Source organism: Bos mutus, chromosome 7 (genome assembly GCF_027580195.1).
Source record: "Bos mutus isolate GX-2022 chromosome 7, NWIPB_WYAK_1.1, whole genome shotgun sequence".
Lineage (NCBI taxonomy): Eukaryota > Metazoa > Chordata > Mammalia > Artiodactyla > Bovidae > Bos > Bos mutus.
In genome coordinates this window covers 54,077,600-54,104,335 of record NC_091623.1, presented here as the reverse complement: position 1 = coordinate 54,104,335, position 26,736 = coordinate 54,077,600, and the positions used below count along the sequence as shown (strand labels likewise).

At 39.5% G+C, this 26,736-nt stretch overlaps 1 protein-coding gene and 1 pseudogene across 1 annotated transcript; both read right to left on the bottom strand.

Moving 5' to 3' along the window:
* Window positions 1-10,597: 10,597 nt before the first annotated feature.
* Window positions 10,598-11,580, bottom strand: LOC106700893 (olfactory receptor 7E24). Its single transcript, XM_014478616.2, is given in 2 exon segments — window positions 10,598-11,520; window positions 11,523-11,580. Coding segments are annotated over 2 exon segments (981 nt in total).
* A 13,449-nt stretch (window positions 11,581-25,029) lies between these two features.
* LOC102287044 (putative gustatory receptor clone PTE01) lies at window positions 25,030-25,957 on the bottom strand (annotated as a pseudogene).
* Between the last annotated feature and the right edge of the window lie 779 nt (window positions 25,958-26,736).

Genomic DNA, 26,736 nt, shown 5'->3' with positions numbered 1-26,736 from the left:
CCTGGTTTGGAGAATTTTGAGCATTATTTTGCCAGCGTGAGATGAGTGCAACTGTGCAGTAGTTTGAGTTTTCTTTGTCATTGCCTTTCTTTGGGATTGGAATGAAAACTGACCTTTTCCAGTCCTGTGGCCACTGCTGAGTTTTCCAAATTTGCTGGCATATTGAGTACAGTGCTTTCACAGCATCATCTTTTAGGATTTGAAATAGCTCAATTGGAATTCCATCACTTCTACTAGCTTTGTAGTGATGCTTCCTAAGGCCCATTTGACTTCACATTTCAGGATGTCTGGCTCTAGATGAGTGATTATATCATCTGGGTCATGAAGATTATCTGGGTCATGATTATTTGGGTGATTATCTGGGTGATTATCTGATTATCTGGGTCATGAAGATCTTTTTTGTATAGTTCTGTGTTTTCTTGCCACCTCATCTTATATTTTCTGCTTCTGTTAGGTCCATACCATTTTTGTCCTTTATTAATTATCTGTCAATGATAATAAAATTTAAGAACTCTCTTGAAATTTTGACTCATGGTGATGTTTGGCAAAAACCATCACAACATTGTAAAGTAATTATCCTCTAATTATAGTAAATGAATTAAAAAAATAGGCATAATATTCTCCAGGTCATTCCATGTTGTCAGAAATCGCAGGATGTCCTTCTTTTTATGGATGAGTAATATCCCATTGTTTATATATACACCCAACATCTTTTACCTATTCATCTTCAATAGACACATTTTCACTATTCAAGTAATACGATGATTACAAGGGAATGCAAATATCTCTTAGAGGTTCTGATTTCATTTCTTTGGCACCTACCCTGAAATGGGTTGCTAGATCCTATGGTAGTTCTATTTCAATTAGTTGCAGCTTTTAACTTTTTAAAGGAACCTCCATTCTGTTTTCTGTAATGGCTGTATCATTATTCATTCCCACCAACCAAGTACAAGTGTTCTTGTAACAGTGAGCAGGGAGCAGAGAGTCTCTGCCAGGACTGACCAGGAAGTGAATGACATGATGGTTTGGGGTGGCATAGGTATTGTCCACATACCTTGCATCTGGAATCAGTCTGTCCAAAATGACTGACTTCAAACATGATTTTATCATTCTTTAACACATGATGTGGTTGCTGTTGTTTAGTCCCTAAGTTGTGTCTGACTCTTTGTGACACCAAGGACTGTAGCCCGCTAGCCTCCTCTGTCCATGTGATTTCCCAGGCACGAACACTGGAGTCAGTTGCCATTTCCTTCTTCAGGGGATCTTCATGACCCAGGACTTGAACCTGAGCCTCCTGCATTGGCAGGCAGATCCTTTTACCACTGAGCCACCAGGAAAGCCCCATGAACTGGTACATGTTACATAAAATATTTCGCTTCTTTCCTCTTATTCAAATAATAGTAATGTGTGTACACATAATTGGAGAGAAATTATGCAGATATACTCAAGAAGGAAATATAAAACTTATACTTCAGAGCCCCACACCTAGGAAGCCTTCAATAACAGGACAGGATCGGTATGGTTCATGTCATCCTCATCATGCTCGTCCTCATCCCCATCACTGATCCTGTAATGAACTGAAGTGTTAGTGGGAAGGGGGACAGAGGATGAGTTGGTTGGATGGCATCATCGACTTAATGGACATGAGTTTGAGCAAAGTCTGGGAGATGGTGAAGGACAGGGAAGCCTGGCGTGCTGCAGTCCACAGGGTTGCAAAGAGTCAGACACAACTGAGTGGCTGAACCACAAATGAACAAGGGGAAAGTTTACAGAGGTGCACTTGCTTCTCTAGTGGGAGGGATGCCAGCCAGAACCAGGCCATTGAGGGTTAAAGCAGATCTCTGAATGAGAGTTCTCACATCTCAACCAGAACTAAGAATATGAACTTCAAAGTGCTTTATTCCAAACCTGCATAGATTGCTCCCAACATTCCCTTCACCATCCTTTTCTCCCTAGCACTTACTGGGCTGGGCTGCATCTCTGCTGGAGCATGACCAAGGAGCACAGACTCACTGCCCCTCTCCTGCCTCGTGTATGATGAAGTTTCAGAGTCACTCCTCAGGTTGAGCAGGGAGACAGACTCAGACTGGACCTTCTGATGCATATTTCTATAAAGGATGGACACATAGGTGTGGATTCACGGTATCAAAACTGGCAAACTAAAGAGCTCTAGGCACTGGCCAATTATTTACAATAGTATGACCTTAGAGCTCAATGCCCAAAGCTCATCATTAGCTCATCATTAGGTCCATGTTGTCCTCATCTCTGGGGACTTGTTAATATTAACAGAACAGGAAAAGGAGAAGAGTGAATGTCCTTGGAAAGGTCTGGTTCCCTCTTCTCAGGAGGTAATTCCATGTACTCTTGTTCCTTACTTCAAAGTTGCAGGATCATAACATAAAATTATACACTTTTCCCCTCAATTTTGCCACTCAAAGTGTGGTTTTGATAGCTGCAAATCCATTGTATCAATCATGAAATCTATGTGGCAAGAGATCTAAACCAATGATGTGATACACTTTCCATTTTCAGAGTTAATAATTGTCTCTACAGATAACGTACTTTCATCTCCTTACTATAGCTCACAGTTGATGGGAGGAAATACACAATGGAATGAAAACCAGGAGTTGAGATCAGTGAAAGCATCTCAGGTCCTGCTCACCACACAGGCCTCATCCTCTATAAGGACTTTGTGCTCCAAACCCTTCAATAGTCATGTCTTGCCCATCTGCTTTACACCATATTCCTAGATTCACGGCACCAACATGATCTCAGCAAAAATTCCCTGGAAACAAACTAGAAATGGGTTGACCTTCCTCTCCACTGGGTACTTCTGCAGACCCCACTCTACAGTTTCAGGTCATGCAGTTTCAAGTAGACTGCTGGTTTATGATATACTAGGAGAGCCCCCTCCATCAGCATCAGGACAACCTGTAGCTGCTCCATGAACAGATGTAACAAGTTTCCACATGACATGTTCCACATGTTTCTGATTTCTGCTAATTCAAATGATATCCACTCAAACCTGGGTATGTTTTCCCTTGGTTTCCTTGTGGTCTCAGCTCTTGAAGACTTTAATAAAATGTGGATTTGGCTTACACACTTTTGCTAGTGGATAAAGTGGGATGTGTGTGGAGAGTGGTGGGATGTAACCTTTTCAGTCCTGTCCATGCAGTCTTCCTGACAGAGAGTGCTTTCCTGATGAATGCAGAGGTTGATTTGTCATTAAGTGATATGAAAAAACTTTAAACCAAGTCAAATTGGATATGGAGAGAAGAATGTTATTTAACTGTATGTGAATAAGTGACAGGGTATTTTTAAGAGAGAGCACAGAGCAGATATGCACAGGTGGATATGAGAGGAAGAGACTGGGTGATGGGGCATTTAAACAATTTGTGGTTATTGTTGTTTAATCACTAAGTCATGTCCAACTCTGCAACACCATGGGCTTTCCGTAGGATTTCCCGGGCAAGAATACTGGAGTGGGTTGCCATTCCCTTCTCCAGGGGATCTTCTCAACCCAGAAATCAAACCTTTGTCTCCTGCATTGGCAGGCGAATTTCTTATCACTGAACCATTAGGGAAGCCCATCTTTTTAAAATTAATTATATTTATTTATTTTTAATTGCTTGATGATTGCTTTACAATATTGTTTTGATTTCTGCTGTACATCTACTTGAATTAGCCATAGGTGTACATATATCCCGCCCATTGTGAACCTCCATCCCACCTCCCATCCTTTTCCACCCCTCTAGGTTGTTATAGGGCCCCAGTTTGAGTTCCCTGAGTCATACAGCACATTTCCATTAGGGATCTATATTGCATATGGTAGTGTATCTGCTTCCATGCTACTCTCTCCAAGGCCATCTTTTAAACTAGAGTACTTTGGAAAGCATAGGAATTTGTTTGTTTTTTGCTGGTTCACAAGCTAATGACTTCCAGGAGCTGACGCTTCAGATGAAATATACTACCTGAAAAACCTTTTAGCTGAAACACCATACTGGCCTATTAACAAGGTGAATATGATAGTGTACACTTCTTGATCCACTACTGTGTCCAAACACTGTTCTGATAAGTACTTGTGATTGCCTCATCTCGACCACTCTCTCAGTTAAGAAATTTTGTTGAAACTCTCCTGCAGATGAGGAAGTTGAAAATACGTTTTGTATCACACGCACAGTCACAGATTGTAATATGAGGCAACACGTGAGTTGCAAGATGCTCACATGAATTTTGGAGTAGGAAATGGCAACCCACTCCAGTATTCTTGCCTGGAGAATCCCATGGATAGGGAGCATGGTGGGCTACAGTTCAAGGGGTCGCAAATAGTCAGACATGACTGAGCACACGCACACATGCATAAATTTAAATACATTGCTAGGAGGAGGTGAAGATGGGGGAATAAGAGGACACTGAGATCAGCTCCCTGCAGGAAAACAACACAAATTCATCTACATGGGGAGTCATTCTCACTGAAAACAACTGGAAGCTGTCAGAAAGACTCTTTTACCAAGACTGTAAAGAGTGAACCACATGTTAAAAAATTTAGAAAGGAATGTGTATGTGTGTATAACTGAGTCACTTTGCTGTACAGCAGAGATTTGCACAACATTATAAATCAACTATACTTCAATAATTTTTAAAGAAAAATTAAAAGAAGACAGAATGATCCACATGAAATTGGGTAGGAAAAGAGAGTGACTTGATGCCCTCAGGAGGGGATACAGAAGAGGAGGGAGTACAATGGGCTAGGTTAACTTCTATGAGAAGTAAGGATGAGAGATTTACACCGTATATTGGATACCACAGCCTGAGGTCCAACAGTAGGAAGACAAATCTCCACCTCACACCTGTTAGACTGCTTATTATTAAAAAGACAAAAAGTAACAAATGCTGGCAAAAATGTGTAGAAAACGGAATCCTCATGCACTGCTGATGGGATTGTATAAGCACTATGGATAATAGTGTGGAGGTTCCTAAAAAATGTTAAATAGAATTGCCATATGCTACAATGGTCCCACTTCTGGGTGTGTCCATAGGACATGACATAACTCTATCAAAGAGATGACTGCATGGCCGTGTTCATTCCAGCATCAGTCACAAGAGCAAAAGATGAAACCAGCCTAGTGTCCATGGATGAATAAGGGATAAAGAAAATGTGATATACATTCAGTACATACAACGGAATATTATTCAGTTATGAGAAAGAAGCAAAGCCTGTCACTTGGTACAATATGGGTGGAATTTGAGGGCATCATGGTAACAAATAAGTCATACTGTGAAAGACATACAATGTATTATATCTGTTATATATGGAATATAAATTATTGGTCTCATAGAAACAGAATGTATTTTCTCGCCTTTGACCAATTGTGTATATTGTGAAAAAATATTTCATGAATGTTGCAGAACATCTAGGTTTAGTGTCCAGGTGTGTGCTTTCTATTATAATAACTCTGGGCTTAAAATTTCCTTTTGCTGTGAGAATTTAATACGATTTAATAAGAAAATGGGGCTTCTGAGGCTCTGGTGGTAAATAACCTGCCTGCCAAAATAGGAGACATAAGAGATGTGGGTTCGATCTCTGGGTGAGGAAGATCCCCTGGAGAAGGGCATGACAACCCACTTCAGTATTCTTGCCTGGAAAATCCCATGGACAGAGGAGCTTGGTGGGCTACAGTCCATGGGGTTGCAAAGATCCAGACACAACTGAGGAGACTTAGCATGCATGCATGCTATTTGTGGCAGATTCATTTTGATATTTGGCAAAACTAATATAATTATGTAAAGTTTAAAAATAAAATAAAATTAAAAAAAGAAATATAAATTCAAAAACAAAAAAACAAAAAACAAACAAACAAACAAAGAAGAAAATAGGCGGTGTAAATTTAACAGAACATGAACTGGAAATCAAACTACCCAACCACACACACACACAAAAGCAACAATCCTTTGCCTCTTTCCAATATTATTTCACTATCACTTAGGTTTGCCTAAATGGATATGCAGATATAGCATTCAAGTAATTTTCATGAATTTTACTGGGTGATATCTCTTTCTCCAAACTAATTAAAATTTAGTATGTGTCAAGTGTTTTCTTTTCTTTAATATAAAAGTTTCTCAACAATAGAGTTAGTGATTTTCCTAAGTGGCAAAATGCAAAATAAATTAAACTAGTTTTGCATAGCTTTCAGATGGCCAAGATTACTACCACAAAAACCAGGTGTGACACATCTGAGAAGCGATGGATACTAATCTTGTAGAACACAATAGGAACCCTAGGATGTAGTTACTGTGACAGAAGACAGGAAAACATAGTAATGAAGTCCTAATCAGGCTATTTCTAGTAAAGGGGAAAATCTCCTCTTTGTTGACAATACAGTTCTTTGCAATCCTAAAATTATGTGAAAAGAAATAAATTAAGTGCGAAAACTTGGGTGACAATGTACCTCAGGCATCGTTAGAGACACACAGCAACTGGACTAGGACATAACTGCCTATTTTTCAGGTGCATATTCTAAACTAAGACATACCCTTGACATACGCTTTATTCCCTGGGCACATTTTGCAATCTTCCAATTGGAGGTACCTCACAGCATATTTCGGAGAAGGCAATGGCACCCCACTCCAGTACTCTTGCCTGGAAAATCCCATGGACGGAGGAGCCTGGTAAGCTGCAGTCCATGGGGTTGCTGAGGGTTGGACACGACTGAGCGACTTCACTTTCACTTTTCACTGTCGTGCATTGGAGAAGGAAATGGCAACCCACTCCAGTGTTCTTGCCTGGAGAATCCCAGGGACGGGGCAGCCTGGTGGGCTGCCATCTATGGGGTTGCACAGAGTCGGACACGGCTGAAGTGACTTAGCAGCAGCAGCAGCACAGCGTACATTTATGTCTCTTGCTACAGTATTAGCTGAGATTCAGCCAAGAAAGGAGAAACTAGTCATTTTAATTAAGACAACTTAAACTGGGAGTTCACTATGAACAAAGCTAGTGGAGGTGATGAAATTCCAGTTGAGCTATTTCAAATCCTAAAAGATGATGCCATGAAAGTGCTGCACTCAATATGCTGGAAAACTCAGCAGTGGCCACAGGACTGGAAAAAGTCAGTTTTCATTTCAATCCCAAAGAAAGGCAATGCCAAAGAATGCTCAAGCTACTGCACAATTGCACTCATCTCACACGCTAGTAAAGGAATGCTCAAAATTCTCCAAGCCAGGCTTCAGCAGTACGTGAACTGCGAACTTCCAGATGTTCAAGCTGGTTTTAGAAAAGGCAGAGGAACCAGAGATCAAATTGCCAACATCTGTTGGACCATCATAAAAGCAAAAGTGTTCCAGAAAAACATCTACTACTCCTTTATTGACTATGCCAAAGCTTTTGACTGTGTGGATGATAACAAACTGTGGAAAATTCTTAGACAGATGGGAATACTAGACACCTGACCTGCCTCCTGAGAAATCTGTATGCAGATCAAGAAGCAAGAGTTAGAACTGGACATGGAACAACGGACAGGTTTCAAATTGGGAAAGGAGTATGTTAAGGCTGTATATTGCCACCCAGCTTATTTAACTTCTATGCAGAGTATACCATGTGAAATGCTGGGCTGGATGAAGCACAAGCTGGAATCAAGATTGCTGAGAGGAGTATCAATAACCTCAGATATACAAATGACACTGCTCTTAGAGCAGAAAGTGAAGAGGAACTAAAGAGCCTCTTGATGAAAATGACAAAGGAGAGTGAAGAGGCTGGCTTAAAACTCAACATTCAAAAAACGAAGATCATGGCATCTCGTCCCATCACTTCATGGCAAATAGATGGGGAAACAATGGAAACAGTGATAGGCTTTATTTTATTGGACTCCAAAATCACTGCAGATGGTGACTGCAGCCATGAAATTAAAAGATGCTTGCTCTTTGAAAGAAAAGCTGTGACAAACCTAGACAGAATATTAAAAAGTAGAGACATACTTTGCTGACAAAAGTCCATATAGTCCAAAAGCTATGGTTTTTCCAGTAGCCATATATGGATGTGAGAGTTTGATCATAAAGAAAGCTGAGTGCCAAAGAATTGATGCTTTTTTTTCCCCCATCAAATATAGCCCTTTTATTTTATTTTTTAAATTTAAATTTATTTATTTTAATTGGAGGTTAATTACTTTACAATATTGTATTGGTTTTGCCATACATCAACATGAATCCACCATGGGTGTACACGTGTTCCCAATCCTCAACCCCCTCCTACCTCCCTCCCTGTACCATCCCTCTGGGTCATCCCAGTGCACCAGCCCCAAGCATCCTGTATCATGCATCGAACCTGGACTGGTGATTCGTTCCTTATATGGTATTATACATGTTTCAATGCCAAATGTGGTGTTGGAGAAGATTCTTGAGAGTCCCTTGGACAGCAAGGGTATCAAACCAGTCAATCCTAAAGGAAATCAGTCTTAACTATTCATTGGAAGGATTGATGCTGAAGCTGTAACTCCAATACTTGGCCACCTGATGTGAAGAACTGACTTATTGAAAAAGACCCTGATGCTGGGAAAGATTGAAGGCAGGAGGAGAAGGGGATGGCAGAGGATGAGATGGTTGGATGGCATCACTGACTTGATGGACATGAGTTTGAGCAAACTCTGGATGTTGGTGATGGGCAGGGAATCCTGGCGTGCTGCAGTCCATGGGGTTGCAAAGAGTCAGACATGACTGAGTAACTGAACTAAACAGAACTGAAGCTGGTAGTTGGTTTAAAAGATACTGAAAGACTGCTGCTGCTGCTGCTAAGTCGCTTCAGTCATGTCTGACTCTGTGCGACCCCATAGACGGCAGCCCACGAGGCTCCCCCATCCCTGGGATTCTCCAGGCAAGAACACTGGAGTGGGTTGCCATTTCCTTCTCCAATGGATGAAAGTGAAAATTGAAAGTGAAGTCACTCAGTCGTGTCTGACTCTTAGCGACCCCATGGACTACAGCTCACCAGGCCCTCCGTCCATGGGATTTTCCAGGCAAGAGTACTGGAGTGGGGTGCCATTGCCTTCTCCGAGGCAAAAAAAGAACAAAGCAATAACATAGCATTCATGGGTGAAGAAAGATTGTTCTCCACCAAGGGCTTGAGGAATATGAAAGGAACAGTTGAGCGTTTAGGGCAAAGAGAATTTTACTGACCACTATGGAATGTATGTAAGATGAACACAAGACAGAAAATAGAGCGGTTATTTCCAGAGTCACACTCCAAAGCAACGTATACAAGTATGAGTTTGGAGCAGAGATAATAACTTCATAAACAGCACATAAGCCATAGAGACCAAACTCTATGGTGTAGAGAGGCTATATGTGAGGAATCATTATCAACAATAGTGGGGAAACCACGTTGCCTGTTTGGCTTCTCAAGTTGTGCAGTGGTAAAGAATCTGCCTTCCAATTCAGAAGATGTGGGTTCCATCCTTGGGTTGGGAAGATCCCCTGGAGAAGGAAAGGGCAACTCCAGTATTCTTGCCTGAAAAATATCATGGACAGAATAGCCTGGCAGGCTACAGTCCACGGGATCACTAAAGAGTCAGGTGCAACTTACCGACTGAATATGCACATAGGCACGTTGCCTGTTACTACAGCAGGCTCTTTATATCTTCCCCCATGAGCTCAGATCTCTTTAGGATCTGGGACATTTGTCCAAGAGCAGTTAGGACTCATGACATAAAGGTCACATTTGACTGAAAGATCTGACTTAGATCAGAAGTTCTCAACCTTGGCTACATGGTAGAACCAGCCTCAGTGTGTTTAAAAATCCTCATGCTGGGACTTCCCTGGTGCTCCAGAGGCTTAGATTCTGCCTTTGAATGCAGGAGGCATGAATTCAATCCCTGGTCTTGGAATTAAGACCCCACAAGCTGCAAGTTATGACCAAAAAGAAACAAAAATAAGTAATTTTAAAAAATCCTTAGTTCAGGACAACCTAAGTCTAACATTGTGAAGTATTTATCCTCCTTTGAAATAAGTAATACATTTAAAAATAAATAAATAAGAATAGAATAAATAGACTCTTTTGCAGTGAGTCTCAGTTGACAGTCTTTCTTAAAATTTATTTTAGTGTAGGATAGTTGAATTACAATGTTGCAAAATAGTCAGTATTTGTAAGCACCCCCCCCCTCAGATTATTTTGTTAAAAGCCAAGGCTGAGAAGCCATGACATGTATCCTCACACATAGACTGCATACATAGACTTAAAACATAGTAATTAGCTGGAAAATAGATAACAGCTTGAGAAAAAAATATTATTTAAATCTGTAAAAAATGGAGTTGTTCATCTTTCTAGTGTGTGGGTCACCACAATAATGAATAACAATAATAATAATAATAATAAACTAGAGACTCCTCCTTGGGTATAATAAGATTTAGTCACAGTAGTTCTGACATCTGTAGAATCCCAGAAGACCCTCCCAGCCCCATCAAAAACATATCCAAAGAAGCAATATTCAGGTGTAAAACAAGGAGAGGCAAGAAGGCCCTAAGAGCTACAACTAATGTCATGAGGGAGGTAGAATTTTCAGATCTAGATGTTAATTTTGCTACATTTTCCAATCTACACTCCAAATGGAGGTTAGATTGTTTTGTTGAGGAACCTGCAAAAGGCCCTTTTGAAGTCTCTGTTCCTCAGGCTGTAGATGAAGGGGTTCAGCATGGGGGTGATGACAGTGTACACCACTGAAGCTACTGCATCCTTCCTGGGAGATTGTGAGATGGCTGAGCTGAGGTACACACCAAGGCCTGTTCCATAAAATAAGCAAACAACTGCCAGGTGAGAGCCACAGGTGGAGAAGGCTTTATACCTCCCACCTGATGACCGGACTCTCAAAACGGAGGAAAGAATTTTATAGTAAGAGTAAAAGATTCCTGAGAAAGGGAGAAAAGCAAAAATGGCACCAATAAAATATATGACAATATTTTTGGTGAAAATGTCAGAACAGGCAAGCTTGAGGAGCAGAGAAGGGTCACAGAAGAAATTAGAAATTTCTACATCTTTAAAGCAGGTAAGTTGCAGCATAATCAGATTGTGTACCTGGGAGTCCATAAGGCTACCAAAAAAAGACACCAAAACTAAGAAGCAACAGAGGTGTGGGTTCATGATGACCGTGTAGTGCAGTGGGTGACAGATGGCCACAAACCTGTCATAGGACATCACAGACAGCAGCATACCATCCATACATCCAAAAAGGATAAAAATAGACATCTGTGTCAGGCAGCCTGCATAGGAGATGACTCCGCCGTGAGTTTGGATGTTCACAATCATCTTGGGGACCGTGGTGGAGATGAAGCCAATGTCAGCCAAGGAGAGGTTGGAGAGGAAGAAGTACATGGGGGTGTGGAGGTGGGGGTCAGAGGTGACGGCCAGGATGATGAGCAAGTTCCCCAGCATGGTGACCAGGTACATGGACAGGAAGAGGGTAAAGAGCAAAGGCTGCAGTTCTGGATCATCTGAGAGGCCCTGGAGGAAGAATTCTGAGACACTTGTTAGATTTCCAGTTCTGTGTAGCTTGGACACCTTTGGAAGAAGGAAAGAGGACTGGAAAAATATAAATACATAAATGGTCATGCAGTACTGTGTCCATATTTTGGACTCAAGCAATTCATTTCTCAGATTATACATCCCAGTTCCTTCAGCAATATTTCTCAGTGTGACATATTCTTAGAATTGTTTCCTGTTGGCTTCTGTGTTATTCACTTCTGTCTATAGTCTCCTATGTTCATTATAAAGCTTCATGAAAAGTGAAAGGGAGGAAGGATATTAGAGGTAATACATCCATGGTCTCAGTTAAAGACAGCCCACTTGTTCTAAATTAAAGGTGAATGTTCATAATCAGAACTCATTTTACATGATACTCAGAGTTTTATCATCCTTTGTTTTTCTGTCTTCTCTCTCCTTTATGAAATAGGGGATTATTCAAGTATCAGAGTTTTTTTTTAAAAGTCATTTAGTATATATATTTTTCATATATTTGACTTTGGTGGACTTCAAATCTCGATCAATATTGTTTAAGTGTACATGATCTAATGTGTTGTTGACTACAAAGATGGTGTTCATGTACACAGCACTGCTAAAGATTACACAATAATGAAATTTAAGAAATCCTCTTGAAATTTTTTTCTGAATATCTTAAATAGGGTTACTTGTTTCAATACCATCTCATTTAAATGTTCAATGGATGAGACCCTTTACCTTTGGGGACTCTACTGGCAGAAAAATAATACTTCACTGATTTTATTTTCTTCAGTTTACTGAAGTGATTAACAAAATTTCATATATTTGGATTGTGCCACATGGAGATCATAAAAAAGATGTACAAAATGATTATTTAATACAATACACATTGGGAATGATTACCACAGTCAAGTTAAATAATGTATGTGGCACCTCACATAGCTTCTGTGAGTGTGTGTGTGTGTGTGTAGTAACAGTTAAGCAGATCTCTCTTAGCAGATTTCAAGAACACAACCAGAATTATTAGCTATAGTTACCAGGCTGCATATTAGATCCCCAAACTTATTCATTTTGTAACAAAAGTTTGTACATTTTGACCACCATTTCCTCACTTTTTCTACCACCAATCCTCACAACAAGAGTTTGATTTTCTTAGCTTCTACACAGAACTGAGATCATAGTGGATTTGACTTTCTGTGACTGGTATATATAATTTAATAGGCATAGTATTGTTCAGGTCCATCCATGTTGTCAAAAATGGCAGGATTTTCTCCTTTCTGTGGCTAGATAATATCCCATTGTTTATATATACACGTCTCATTTTCTTTACCTATTCATCTGTCAACAGATACGTATCCATATTTTCACTATTTCAAATAATATTGCAAAGACAAGGGAATGCAAATATCCACTTTTGAGGTTCTGATTTTATTTCTTTAGCCAATACTCTGAAGTGGGGTTGCTGGTTTCTAGTTCTATTTCAATTTGTTGCAGTTTAAAAATTTTTAAAGAACATCCATTCTGTTTTCTCTAATGAAGTTACCAATATTCATTCCTACCAACCATGTACAACAGTTCTTATCTCCACTTCCTCACCAGCATTTGTTTTCTTTTTATTGTTTTTAATAGCCATCCTGACAGTCATGAGGTGATCTTTGATCTAGGTTTGGACCTGGGTTTCCTATATTAACTGATGTTGAGTACCTTTTTATATACCTGTTAGTCTTGTTCTCCTGGTTGTAAACACTTCAGAGCCAGATATCTATGATATTATGATGTTACGGTTGATACCACATTCTTCATCCTTGTCCTCATCTTCATCCTCATCACTACTCTCATAATGAATTGAAGTGTTCAGGGGAAGGTTACTGAGTCCATTAGCTGCTCTGGTGGGAGGGATGCCAGCCAGAGTCAGAACCAGTGGTGGTGGAAGCAGAACTCTGAATGAGAGTTCTCACAGCCCAGTCAGATCCTAGAATGTAGATTTTAAGTGCACTATTTGAAAACTGAGCAGATCAGGTGCCCCCCAGATTTCTCTACCAAATAAAACATCATGTTTGTTCCTCTTGTGGAGGGAATAATGCTCCGAATAGTTCGTCCTTCAATCACTGTCTCCCTGAGTACTTACGGGGCTGGGCTGCATCTCTGCTGGAGCATGACCAAGGAACACAGACTCACTGCCCTTCTCCTGCCTGGTGTGTGATAAAGTCTCAGGGTCTCTCCTCAGGTTGAGCAGGAAGACAGACTCAGGCTGGACCTTGTGATGCAGATTCCTATGAAGGATGGAGACACAGGAGTGGACTCACAGTATTAGAACAGGCAAATTAATTAGCTAGAGGCACTGGCCAATTATTTACAATGGTATGACCTTAGGGTTCAATGCTCAAAACTCATTGTTAGCAAGCTGGTCCACATTATCCCAATCTCTGGAGACTTGATAATATTAACAGAACAGGAAAGGAGAAAAATGAATGTCCTAGGAATGATCTGGGCCCCTCTTCTCCTCAGGAGGAAATTCACCTTGTACTTTTACTTATTGGTTCTAACTTGCAGGTACTTAAATTAAATTCAGACTCCCTCTCCCTCAATTTAGCCACTCAATGTGATATCTACAAATCAATAGTATCAATCATGAAATCTATGTAGCATTAGGTCTATACCAAGAATGTGATATACTTTCCATTTGCACAGTTAATATTCGTCTCTAAGGATAGCTTCTCTTTTTTTGGCTAATTTTAACGAATCTTCACATGGGGTCACAAGAGTCAGACATGATTTAGCAACTAAACCACCGCCAAATCAATGAGTCTTCAGTTTTAAGTTTTTTTCTCTATTGACATTGGCATATTAGAAAGCTATTTATCTTTACTTACAATTTAATCATTGATACTTTAAATATTTCAGTGGATCTCCCAGAAAGTTGCAATCAAGATGTCAGTCAGGCTGCAGATATCACAAAGTTAGACCAACAGATGTCCACTCTCAAGCTCACTCATGAGGTTGTCAGTAGGATTCACTTGTTCATGGAATATTGTCCAGAGAATTCCTTCAGTTCCTTGACATGTGGCCTCCTGGTGAGGCAGTTGGGTTTTATCAATGCAAGCCACCAAGAATGCCAGAGAGAAGCACCAAGAAGAGAGCCAGATTATTTTGTTCTCTTCCCAGAAGTGACTTCCCAACATTTCTTCCACATTCTTGTTGTTGGAAGTGGGTCTTTATGTCCATCTTACACTCAATGGCAGGGAAATACACAGGGGTAGGAAAACCAGGAGTTTGGGAGAGTGAGAAAATCTCAGATACTGCCCACCACACAGAAACCTCATCCTTTATGAGAGGAAGACACTGGATTTTGGGTCATCAAAAATAATTCATCCACAGCAAAATGTATAACTGTGCATGTGTGCTAAGCCACTTCAGTCGTGTTCGACTCTTATCAACCATTTAGACTGTAGCCCGCCAGGCTCCTCTGTCCATGGGATTCCCTAGGCAAGAGTACTGGAGTGGGTTTCCATGCCCTCCTTCAGGAGATCTTCCAGACTCAGGGATTGAACCCGAGTCTCTTATGTCTCCTGCATTAGCAGGCAGGTTCTTTACCACTAGCACCACCCAGGAAGCCCAAAAACGTATTACTAAACTGGAGTTATTTCATAGTAAGTAGAAGAGATAAGATTATAGGATAAATGACAAAGATGAATCTATAGAACATGGGACATGAAAACCAAGGTTCATTATGCTTATACCATAAATGTGACATGTGCTGCTTCTTTTCCCAATTCCCCCTTTTATGATGAGTATCCTGGTGCTAAACTGTGCTTAGTCACTCAGTCATGTCAGACTCTTTGTGACTCTATGAATCATAGCCCACCAGGCTCTCCTGTACATGTGGATTCTCCAAGCAAGAACACTGGAGTGGGTTGCCATGCCCTTCTCCAGGGGATCTTCCCAACCCAGGGATCAAACCAGGTCTCCCACATTGCAGGCAGATTCTTTACCGTCTGAGCCACCAGGGAAGCCCAAGAATACTGGAGTGGGTAGCCTATCCTTTCTCCAGGGGATCTTCCCAACCCAGGAATGGAACTGGAGTCTCCTGCATTGCAGGCAGATTCTTTACCAGCTGAGCTACCCAGGAAGCCTTGAGTATCCTTGATCAGATGGCAACTGAGTAGGGTTAATTATAGAAAGATAAGGAGAGTATTGGGCCTCTTTAAAATATGTGGGCAATGGTAAAAGTGTTAAACTGAAGTCATAGCGTTGTGGGGAGAAGGGATCAGGCATTAGAGTCAGTGCTAAGGATGAATGTAGAAGACATGGTATATATAAAAGATAGATATTGGTTTTTATGTAGTAAATTAGCAATTTGCTTTGTGCTTGACTCAGTTTTCTTTACATGGTGAGTATCTGTAAAGAAAACAAGAATCTTCTCACATTCAGTATTTGATGCATCACTGAGAAATTTCTGTCCTCACTTTTTATCCCTTTATTCTGTGCAGATCAGATCAGATCAGATCAGTCACTCAGTCATGTCTGACTCTTTGCGACCCCATGAATCGCAGCATGCCAGGCCTCCCTATCCATCACCAACTCCCAGAGTTCACTCAGACTCATGTCCATCGTGTCAGTGATGCCATCCAGCCATCTCATCCTCTGTCATCCCCTTCTCCTCTTGCCCCCAATCCCTCCCAGCATCAGAGTCTTTTCCAATGAGTCAACTCTTCCCATGAGGTGGCCAAAGTACTGGAGTTTCAGCTTTAGCATCATTCCTTCCAAAGAAATCCCAGGGCTGATCTCCTTCAGAATGGACTGGTTGGATCTCCTTGCAGTCCAAGGGACTCTCAAGAGTCTTCTCCAACACCACAGTTATTCTGTGCAGAAATATTCAAATCCCATACTTTGGTCTATGAGTCCCAATCTTGCAGTTACCATTAGAGAAAAAATAGATCCTATTGAATGTCCTGATAATAAACCCAAACCATATTTTTAAAAATTAAAATTATTTTTTATTGAAGGATAATTGCTTTACACAATTTTGTTGTTTTCTGTCAAACCTCAACATAAGTCAGCCATAGGTATACATATATCATCTCTCTTTTGAACCTCCCTCCCATCTCCTTCCCCATCCCACCCCTCTACATTGATACAAAGCTCGTCTTTGGATTTCCTGAGATATACAAAAAATTCCTATTGGCTATCTATTTTACATATGGTAATGTAAGTTTTCATGTTACTCTCTCCATACATCTCACCCTCTCCTCCCCTCTCCCCATGTCCATAAATCTATTCTCTATGTCTGCTTCTCTATTGCTGCCCTGCAAATAACTTCTTCAATATTATTATTCTAGATTCCACATATATCCATTAGAATATGATATTTGTCTTCCTCTTTCTGACTCACTTCACTCTGTATAATAGATTCTAGGTTCATCCACCTCATTAGAACTGACTCAAATGTGCTCCTTCTATGGCTGAGTAATAGTCTATTGTGTATACGTAAAACAACTTTTATATCCATTCATCCATTGATGAACATCTAGATTGTTTCCATGTTGTAGCTATTGTAAATAGTGCTGCAATGAACAATGGGATACATGTGTCTTTTTCAATTTTGATTTCCTCAGGGTATGTGGCTAGGAATGAGATTTCTGGGTCATATGGTAGCTTTATTCCTAGTTTTTTAAGGAATCTCCATACCATCTTCCATAGTGGCTGTATCAATTTAGATTCCCACCAACAATGCAAGAGCATTCCCTTTTCTCCACACCCTCTCCAGCATTTATTGTTTGTAGACATTTTTAATGATGGTCATTCTAAGTGGTGTGAGGTGATATCTCATTATAGTTTTGATTTGCATCTTTAATAATGAGCGATTTGAGCATCTTTTTATGTGTTAGTTAGCCATCTGTATTTCTTCTTTGGAGAAATGCCTGTTTAGGTTTTTCCCACCTTTTGATTGGTTTTTTTTTTTTTTTTTTTCTGGCATTGAGTCATATAAGCTGCTTGTATATTTTGGAAATTAATCCTTTGTCAGTTGCTTCATTTGCTATTATTTTCTCCCATTCTGAGGGTTGTCTTTTCACCTTGCTAAAGCCTTTGCTGTGCAAAATATTTTAAGTTTAATCAGGTCTCATTTGTTTATTTTTGTTTTTATTTCCATTACTCTAGGAGGTGGATCATAGAGGATCTTGCTTTGATTTATGTCATCGAGTGTTCTGCCTATGTTTTCCTCTAAGAGTTTTATAATTTCTTATCTTACATTGAGGTCTTTAATCCATTTTGAGTTTATCTTTGTGTATGGTGTTAGGAAGTGTTCTAATTTCATTCATTTACATGTAGCTGTCCAGTTTTCCCAGCACCATTTACTGAAGAGGCTGTCTTTGCCTTATTGTATATTCTTGCCTCTTTTGTCAAAAATAAGTTACCCATAGGTGCATGGGTTTATTTTTGGGCTTTCTATCTTGTTCCATTGGTCTATACTTCTGTTTTTGTGCCAGTACCATACTGTCTTGATGACTGTAGCTTTGTAGTATAATCTGAAGTCAGGAAGGTTGATTTCTCCAGCTCCATTCTTCTTTCTCAAGACTGTTTTGCTATTCGGGGTCCCTGTTTTTCCATATGAATTGTGACTTCTTTGGTCCTAGTTCTGTGAAAAATGTCATTGGTAGTTTGATAGGGATCACATTGAATCTGTAGATTCCATTTGGTAGTATAGTCATTTTCACAATATTGATTCTTCCTATCCAGAAACATGGAATATCTCCATCTGTTTCTGTCATCTTTGATTTCTTTCATCAGTGTCTTATAATTTTCTGTGTACAGTTCTTTTGTTTCCTTTCAGTTCAGTTCAGTCACTCAGTTGTGTCCGACTCTTTGCGACCCCATGAATCGCAGCATGCCAGGCCTCCCTGTCCATCACCAACTCCCGGAGTTCACTCAGACTCATGTCCATCGTGTCAGTGATGCCATCCAGCCATCTCATCCTCTGTCATCCCCTTCTCCTCCTGCCCCCAATCCCTCCCAGCATCAGAGTCTTTTCCAATGAGTCAACTCTTCGCATGAGGTGGCCAAAGTACTGGAGTTTCAGCTTTAGCATTATTCCCTCCAAAGAAATCCCAGGACTGATCTCATTCAGAATGGACTGGTTGGATCTCCTTGCAGTCCAAGGGACTCTCAAGAGTCTTCTCCAACACCACAGTTCAAAAGCATCAATTCTTCAGCTCTCTGCTTTCTTCACAGTCCAACTCTCACATCCATACATGACTACTGGAAAAACCATAGCCTTGACTAGACGGACCTTTGTTGGCAAAGTAATGTCTCTGCTTTTCAATATGCTATCTAGGTTGGTCATAACTTTCCTTCCAAGGAGTAAGGGTCTTAATTTCATGGATGCAGTCACCATCTGCAGTGATTTTGGAGCCCCAAAGAATAAAGTCTGACACTGTTTCCACTCTTTCCCCATCTATTTCTCATGAAGTGACAGGACCAGATGCCATGATCTTAGTTTTCTGAATGTTGAGCTTTAAGCCAACTTTTTCACTCTCCACTTTCACTTTCCTCCAGCCCAGAGTTTCTCATGATGTACTCTGCATATAAGTTAAATAAGCAGGGTGACAATATACAACCTTGACATACTCCTTTTCCTATTTGGAACCAGTCTGTCGTTCCATGTCCAGTTCTAACTGTTGCTTCCTGACCTGCATACAGATTTCTCAAGAGGCAAGTCAAGTGGTCTGGTATTCCCATCTCTTTCAAAATTTTCCAGTTTATTGTGATCCACACAGTCAAAGGCTTTGGCATAGTCAATAAAGCAGAAATAGATGTTTTTATGGAACTCTCTTGCTTTTTCCATGATCCAGCGGAGGTTAGCAATTTGACCTCTGGTTCCTCTGCCTTTTCTAAAACCAGCTTGAACATCTGGAGTTCATGGTTCACATATTGCTGAAGCCTGGCTTGGAGAATTTTGAGCATTACTTTACTAGCGTGTGAGATGAGTGCAATTGTGCGGTAGTTTGAGCATTCTTTGGCATTGCCTTTCTTTGGGATTGGAATGAAAACTGACCTTTTCCAGTCCTGTGGCCACTGCTGAGTTTTCCAAGTTTGCTGGCATATTGAGTGCAGCACTTTCACAGCATCATCTTTCAGGATTTGCAATAGCTCAACTGGAATTCCATCACCTCCACTAGCTTTGTTTGTAGTGATGCTTTCTAAGGTCCACTTGACTTCACATTCCAGGATGTCTGGCTCTAGGTGAGTGATCACACCATCGTGATTATCTTGGTCATGCAGATCTTTTTTGTACAGTTTTTCTGTGCATTTCTGCCACCTTTTCTTAATATCTTCTGCTTCTGTTAGGTCCATACCATTTCTGTCCTTCATTGAGCCCATCTTTGCATGAAATGTGCCCTGTGTATCTCTAATTTTCTTGAAGAGATCTCTAGTCTTTCCCATTCTGTTGTTTTCCTCTATTTCTTTGCATTGATTGCTGAGGAAGGCTTTCTTATCTCTCCTTGCTATTCTTTGGAACTCTGCATTTAGATGCTTATATCTTTCCTTTTCTCCTTTGCCTTTTGCTTCTCTTCTTTTCACAGCTATTTGTAAGGCCTCCCCAGACAGCCATTTTGCTTTTTTGTTTCTTTTCCATGGCGATGGTCTTAGGTAAGCTTATTCCTAGATATTTAATTCTTTTTGTTCCAGTGTTGAATGGGATCGATTCCTTAATTTCTCTTTCTGATTTTTCATTGTTCCTATATAGAAATGCAAGTGATTTCTGTGTATTGATTATGTATCCTGCAACTTTGCTAAATTCACTGATTAGTTCCAGTAATTTTCTAATACTATCTTTAGGGTTTTTTGTGTACAGTATCATGTCACCTGCAAACAGTGAGAGTTTAACATCTTTTCCAATCTGAATTTCTTTTATTTCTTTTTCTTCTCTATTTGCTGTAGCTAGGACTTCCCGAACTATGTTGAATAATAGTGGTGAAAGTGGACACCCTTGTCTTGTTCCTGATCTTAGGGGGAATGCTTTCAGGTTTTCACCATTGAGAATAATGTTTGCTGTAGGTGCATTATATATGGTCTTTACTATGTTGAGGTATGTTCTTTCTATGTCCATTTTTTTGAGGAGTTTTAATCATAAATGGGTGCTGAATTTTGTCAAAGGCTTTTTCTGCATGTATCAAGATTATCATATGCAGTTACCATATTTTTATGATTTTAAAGCAAATCATATTTTTTTCCTCTCCTTCACAAGTGTTCTTAGGGACATTGATAGAAGAGTTATAGGACAGAAAAAAAATACTGGATGTATAAATATTAAATTGTCTTTACTCTTTCTTATGAGGTAGTGGGGTAATTTATTCAATGTTGTACAAAGTAGAGCTGTGCCTAATCTCTGCCCTCTCTGTGCTACATTAGAGTACAAATAGATGAATTTCAGTTTCTGTCTTCAACCTGGTCAAAGTTTCATTGTGTCAGCAGAAAAATGTAATGGTCTGAGGCATCCCGGATTAAACACTGATGGTATTCAATTCATTTATTTGAATGGTATGGGGAGGGGGGAGGGAGGAGCGTTCAGGATGGGGAACACATGTATACCTGTGGCGGATTCATTTTGATATTTGGCAAAACTAATACAATTATGTAAAGTTTAAAAATAAAATAAAATTTTAAAAAAAGGAGATAAAAGCAACAGGGAACCTGTTTTTAAATAAAATAATTTCTTTTTTTAAAAGAAATATATCAACCTCAGAAGAGCTGACAAGAATGATAACTACATTTAGTGTTTTCTTTCTATATGTACACAGTATCTTTTAAATCTTTGAGTGCTTTTAGAGGTAGAGAACAAACGTATTGATACCAAGGGGGGAAGGGAAGTGGGATGAATTGGTAGATTGGGATTGACATATATACACTATAGACACTATGTATAAAATACATAACTAATGAGAAACTACTCCATAGAACAGGGAACACTACTCAGTGTTCTGTGGTGACCTGAATGGGGAGGATATCCGAAAAAGAATGGATATATGCATATATAAAACTGATTCACTTTGCTGTACAGCAGAAACTAACACAACAGTGTAAAGCAAATATACTCCAACAAAAATTAATTTACAAAAATCTTAGAGTGCTTTAAGCTCTGTGTGGTTAACAAAGGAAAATTAGAATGCATGAGAAATTTTTTAAAACATTTTTTTAGGTAGTATACTCATTTTCACTATCGATTCTTCTGATCCATTAACATGGTATATATTTCTCCATCTATTTGTGTCATCTTTGATTTCTTTCATCAGTGTTTTATAGTTTTCTATATATAGGTCTTTTGCTTCTTTAGGTAGATTCATTCCTAAGTATTTTATTCTTTTCATCGCAATGGTGAATGGAATTGTTTCCTTAATTTCTCCTTCTGTTTTCTCATTGTTAGTGTATAGGAATGCAAGGGATTTCTCTGTGTTAATTTTATATCCTGCAACTTTACTATATTCATTGATTAGCTCTAGTAATTTTCTAGTGGAGTCTTTCAGGTTTTCTATGTAGAAGATCATGTCATCTGCAAACAGTGAGAGTTTTACTTCTTCTTTTCCAATCTGGATTCCTTTTATTTCTTTTTCTGCTCTGATTGCTGTGGCAAAAACTTCCAAAACTATGTTGAATAGTAGCAGTGAGAGTGGGTACCCTTGTGTTGTTCCTGACTTTAGGGGAAACGCTTTTAATTTTTCACCGTTGAGGATAATGTTTGCTGTGGGTTTATCATATACAGCTTTTATTATGTTGAGGTATGTGCCTTCTATGCCTGCTTTCTGGAGGATTTTTCTTTATCATAAATGGATGTTGAATTTTGTTAAAGGCTTTCTCTGCATCTATTGAGATAATCATATGATTTTTATCTTTCAGTTTGTTAATGTGGTGTATCACATTTATTGATTTGCAAATATTGAAGAATCCTTGCATCCCTGGGATAAAGCCCACTTGGTCATGACATATGATCCTTTTAATATGTTGTTGGATTCTGTTTGCTAGAATTTTGTAAAGGATTTTTTCATCTATGTTCATCATTGATATTGGCCTATAGTTTTTCTTTGTGGCATCTTTGTCTGGTTTTGGTATTAGGGTGATGGTGGCCTCATAGAATGTGTTTGGAAGTTTACCTTCCTCTGCAATTTTCTGGAAGAGTTTGAGTAGGACAGGTGTTAGCTCTTCTCTAAATTTTTGGTAGAATTCAGTTGTGAAGCTGTCTGGACCTGGGCTTTTGTTTGTTGGAAAATTTTTGATTATAGTTTTGATTTCTGTGCTTGTGATGGGTCTGTCAAGATTTTCTATTTCTTCCTGGTTCAGTTTTGGAAAGTTATGCTTTTCTAAGAATTTGTCCATTTCTTCCAAGTTGTCCATTTTATTGGCATATAGTTGCTCTGATAGTAGTCTCTTATGATCCTTTGTATTTCTGTGTTTTCTGTTGTGATTTCTCCATTTTCATTTCTAATTTTGTTGATTTGATTCTTCTCCCTTTTTTTCTTGATGAGTCTGGCTAATGGTTTGTTTATTTTATTTGTCTTCTCAAAGAACCAGCTTTTAGTTTTGTTGATTTTTGCTATAGTCTCCTTGTTTCTTTTTCATTTATTTCTGCCCTAATTTTTATGTTTCTTTCCTTCCACTAACCTTGGTGTTCTTCATTTCTTCTTTTTCTAGTTGCTTTATGTGTAAAGTTAGGTTATTTATTTAATTTTTCTCTTGTTTCTTGAGGTCAAATGAGTATATTACCCAAAGCAATGTATAGATTCAATGCAATCCCTATCAAGTTACCAATGGTATTTCTCAAAGAACTAGAACCAATAATTTCACAATTAGTATGGAAACACAAATAACCTTGAATAGCCAAAGCAATCTAGAGAAAGAAGAATGAAACTGAAGGAATCAGTCTGCCTATCTTCAGTCTATACCAGAAAGCAACAGTCATCAAGACAGTATGGTATTGGCACAAAGACATAGATCAATGGAACAAAATAGAAAGCCCAGAGATAAATCCACGCACCTTTGGACACCTTATCTTTGACAAAAGAGGCAAGAATATATAATGGAGAAAGGACAATCTCTTTCACAAGTGGTACTGGGAAAACTGGTCAATCACTTGTAAAAGAATGAAACTAGAACACTTTCTAACACCATACACAAAGATAAACTCAAAATGGATTAAAGATCTAAATATAAGACTAGAAACTATAAAACTCCTAGAGGAAAACATAGGCAAAGCACCGTCCAACATAAATCACAGCAGGATCCTCTATGACCCACCTCCAAGAATGTTGGAAATAAAAGCAAAAAATAAACAAATGGGACCTAATTCAATTTAAAAGCTTTTTTACAATGAAGAAAACTATAATCAAGGTGAAAAGACAGCCTTCAGAATGGGTGAAAATAATAGCAAATGAAGCAACTGACAAAGAATTAATCTCAAAAGTATACAAGCAACTCCTGCAGCTCAATTCCAGAAAAGTAAATGACACAATAAAAAAATGGGCCAAAGAACTAAACAGACATTTCTCCACAGAAGACATACAGATGGCTAACAAGCTCATGAAAAGATGTTCAACATCACTCATTATCAGAGAAATGCAAATCAAAACCACAATGTGGTACCATCTAAAGCCAGTCAGAATGGCTGCTATCCAGAAGTCTACAAGCAATAAATGCTGGAGAGGGTGTGGAGAAAAGGGAACCCTCTTACACTGTTGGTGGGAATGCAAACTAGTACAGCCTCTATGGAGAACAGTGTGGAGATTCCTTAAAATACTGGAAATAGAACTGCCATTTGACCCAGCAATCCAATTGCAATCCAATTGCTGGGTGTACTCACTGAGGAAACCAGAATTGAAAGAGACACGTGTACCCCAATGTTCATCGCAACACTGTTTATAATAGCCAGGGCATGGAAGCCACCTAGATGTCCATCAGCAGATGAATGGATAAGAAAGCTGTGGTACATATACACAATGGAATATTACTCAGCTATTAAAAAGAATGCATTTGAATCAATTCTAATGAGGCGGATAAAACTGGAGCCTATTAAACAGAGAGAAGTAACTCAGGAAAAAAAAAAACCCAAACCCAAGACAGTATATTAACGCATATATATGGAATTTAGAAAGATGGTAACAATGACCCTATATGTGAGACTGTGAAAGAGACACAGATGTAAAGAACAGACTTTTGAACTCTGTGGGAGGAGGCGAGGGTGGGATGATTTGAGAGAATAACATTGAAACATGTATATTATCATATGTGAAATAGATCGCCAGTCCAGGTTCAATGCATGAGAAAGGGTGCTCACGGCCAGTGCACTGGGATGACCCCGAGGGATGGGATGGGGAGAGAAGCGGGAGGGGGGCTCAGAATGGGGGTCACATGTACACCCATGGCTGATTCATGTCAAGGTATGGAAGAAAGCACTACAATATTGTAAAGTAATTAGCCTCCAATTAAAATAAATAAATTAATTTAAAAATATAGATTTGTATTCTATATCCCATCCACTAAAAAAACCCAAAACAAAACAGTTTTTAGAAACAGATTGTTTTGCTGACAAACCTCCACATGACCCTTTTGACATATCTGTTCTTCACGTTGTAGATGAAGGGGTTCAGCATGGGGGTGACCACAGTGTACATCACTGAGGCTGCTGTATCCTTCCTGCAAGATTGTGAGATAGCTAAGCTGAGGTACACACCAAGACCTATTTCATAAAATAAGCAAACAACTGCCAGGTGAGAGCCACAGGTGGAGAAAGATTTATTCCCCCCACCTGATGAAGGGACCCTTAGAACAGAGGAAACAGTTTTATAATAAGAGAAAAAGATGCCTGAGATAGGCAGAAAACCAGAGATGGCACCAAAATACACAACTGTGTTATTGGTGAGTGTCAGAACATGCAAAGTCGAAGAGTTGAGAAGGGTCACAGAAGAAATGAGAAATTTCCACATCTGAAGTAGGTGAGTTTTAACACCATTGAATTGTGCATCTGGGAAACCAAGAGACTAATGAAAAGTGATACCAAACCAATGAGCCACGGAGACGTGTGTTCATAATGACCAAGTAATGCAGAGGGTGACAGATGGCTACAAACTGGTCATAGGCCATCACAGTCAGGGGGAGACTATCCAAACACCTTTAAAAGCATAAAAAAGGACATCTGTGTCAGGCATCCTGCATAGGACATGACCCTGCAGTGAGTCTGAATGTCCGGAATCATTTTTGGGATTGTGGTGGAGGTGAAACTGATGTCAGCCAAGGATAGGTTGGAGAGGAAGAAGTCATGGGAGTGTGGAGGTGGGGCTCAGAGATGACAGCCAGGAAGAGGAGCAGGTTCCCAAGCATGGTCACAATGTACATTGATAAGGAAGAGGATAAAGAACAAAGGCTGCTGTTCTTTTCATCTGAGAGTCCCATGAGGAAGAATTCTGAGTCATTTGTTAGGTTCTGTGGGTCCATATAGCTTTGACACCTTTTGAAAAAGAAGAGAAGATTGAAAGAAAGGAAACAAACAAATGGGCATGCAACACTGTGTGCATATTTTGGATTCTAGCAATTCACAAACAAAATATTCACATTTGATCCAAAAGTCTGTTCTTTACATTTGTGTCTCCTTTGCTGACCTTCATGTAGAATCATCAGTACCATCTTTCTAAATTTCATATAGATGCATTAATATACAGTATTTGTCTTTCCCTTGCTTTACCTCTGTATGATAGACTTCAGGTTCATCAACGTCATTAGAAATGACCCAGATGTGTAAGGTGAGTCAGATCAAAAGAGAGCTAGCTGGGTATTTAGGCAGAAAGAGATTTATTATAGGAAGAAAGAAAGTGACTGGCTTTAGAGAGAACCAGTGCTCTCCCTTTACAGCCAACACTTCTTACACCCTATCGATAGGAAATTGTGCCCTGAAGGGAGGGGATCCTTAGTTTATCTTTAGCATGCAGCTGGGGTCTTGTGTTCACATAGTTAGAGGGGTCTTATGGTTGGGTGGTCATGTAGTCTTGAGAAACTGGCACCAGCAGGGAAAAACAGGATCTTGTCTTAAGGAAAAAACAGGGTGTCACCAGGGCAATGTAGCCACTGTGACTTCATCCTTTGCTTGCCAGGTCACCACAATGGGCCATTTTTAAACAATACACTATCAGCCCCTTGTGGACCCTAACAATGTGTCCCATTTTATAGCTGAGTATTGGGGTCATAGGCCCTGGTACCTTCAGCAATATTTCTGAGTG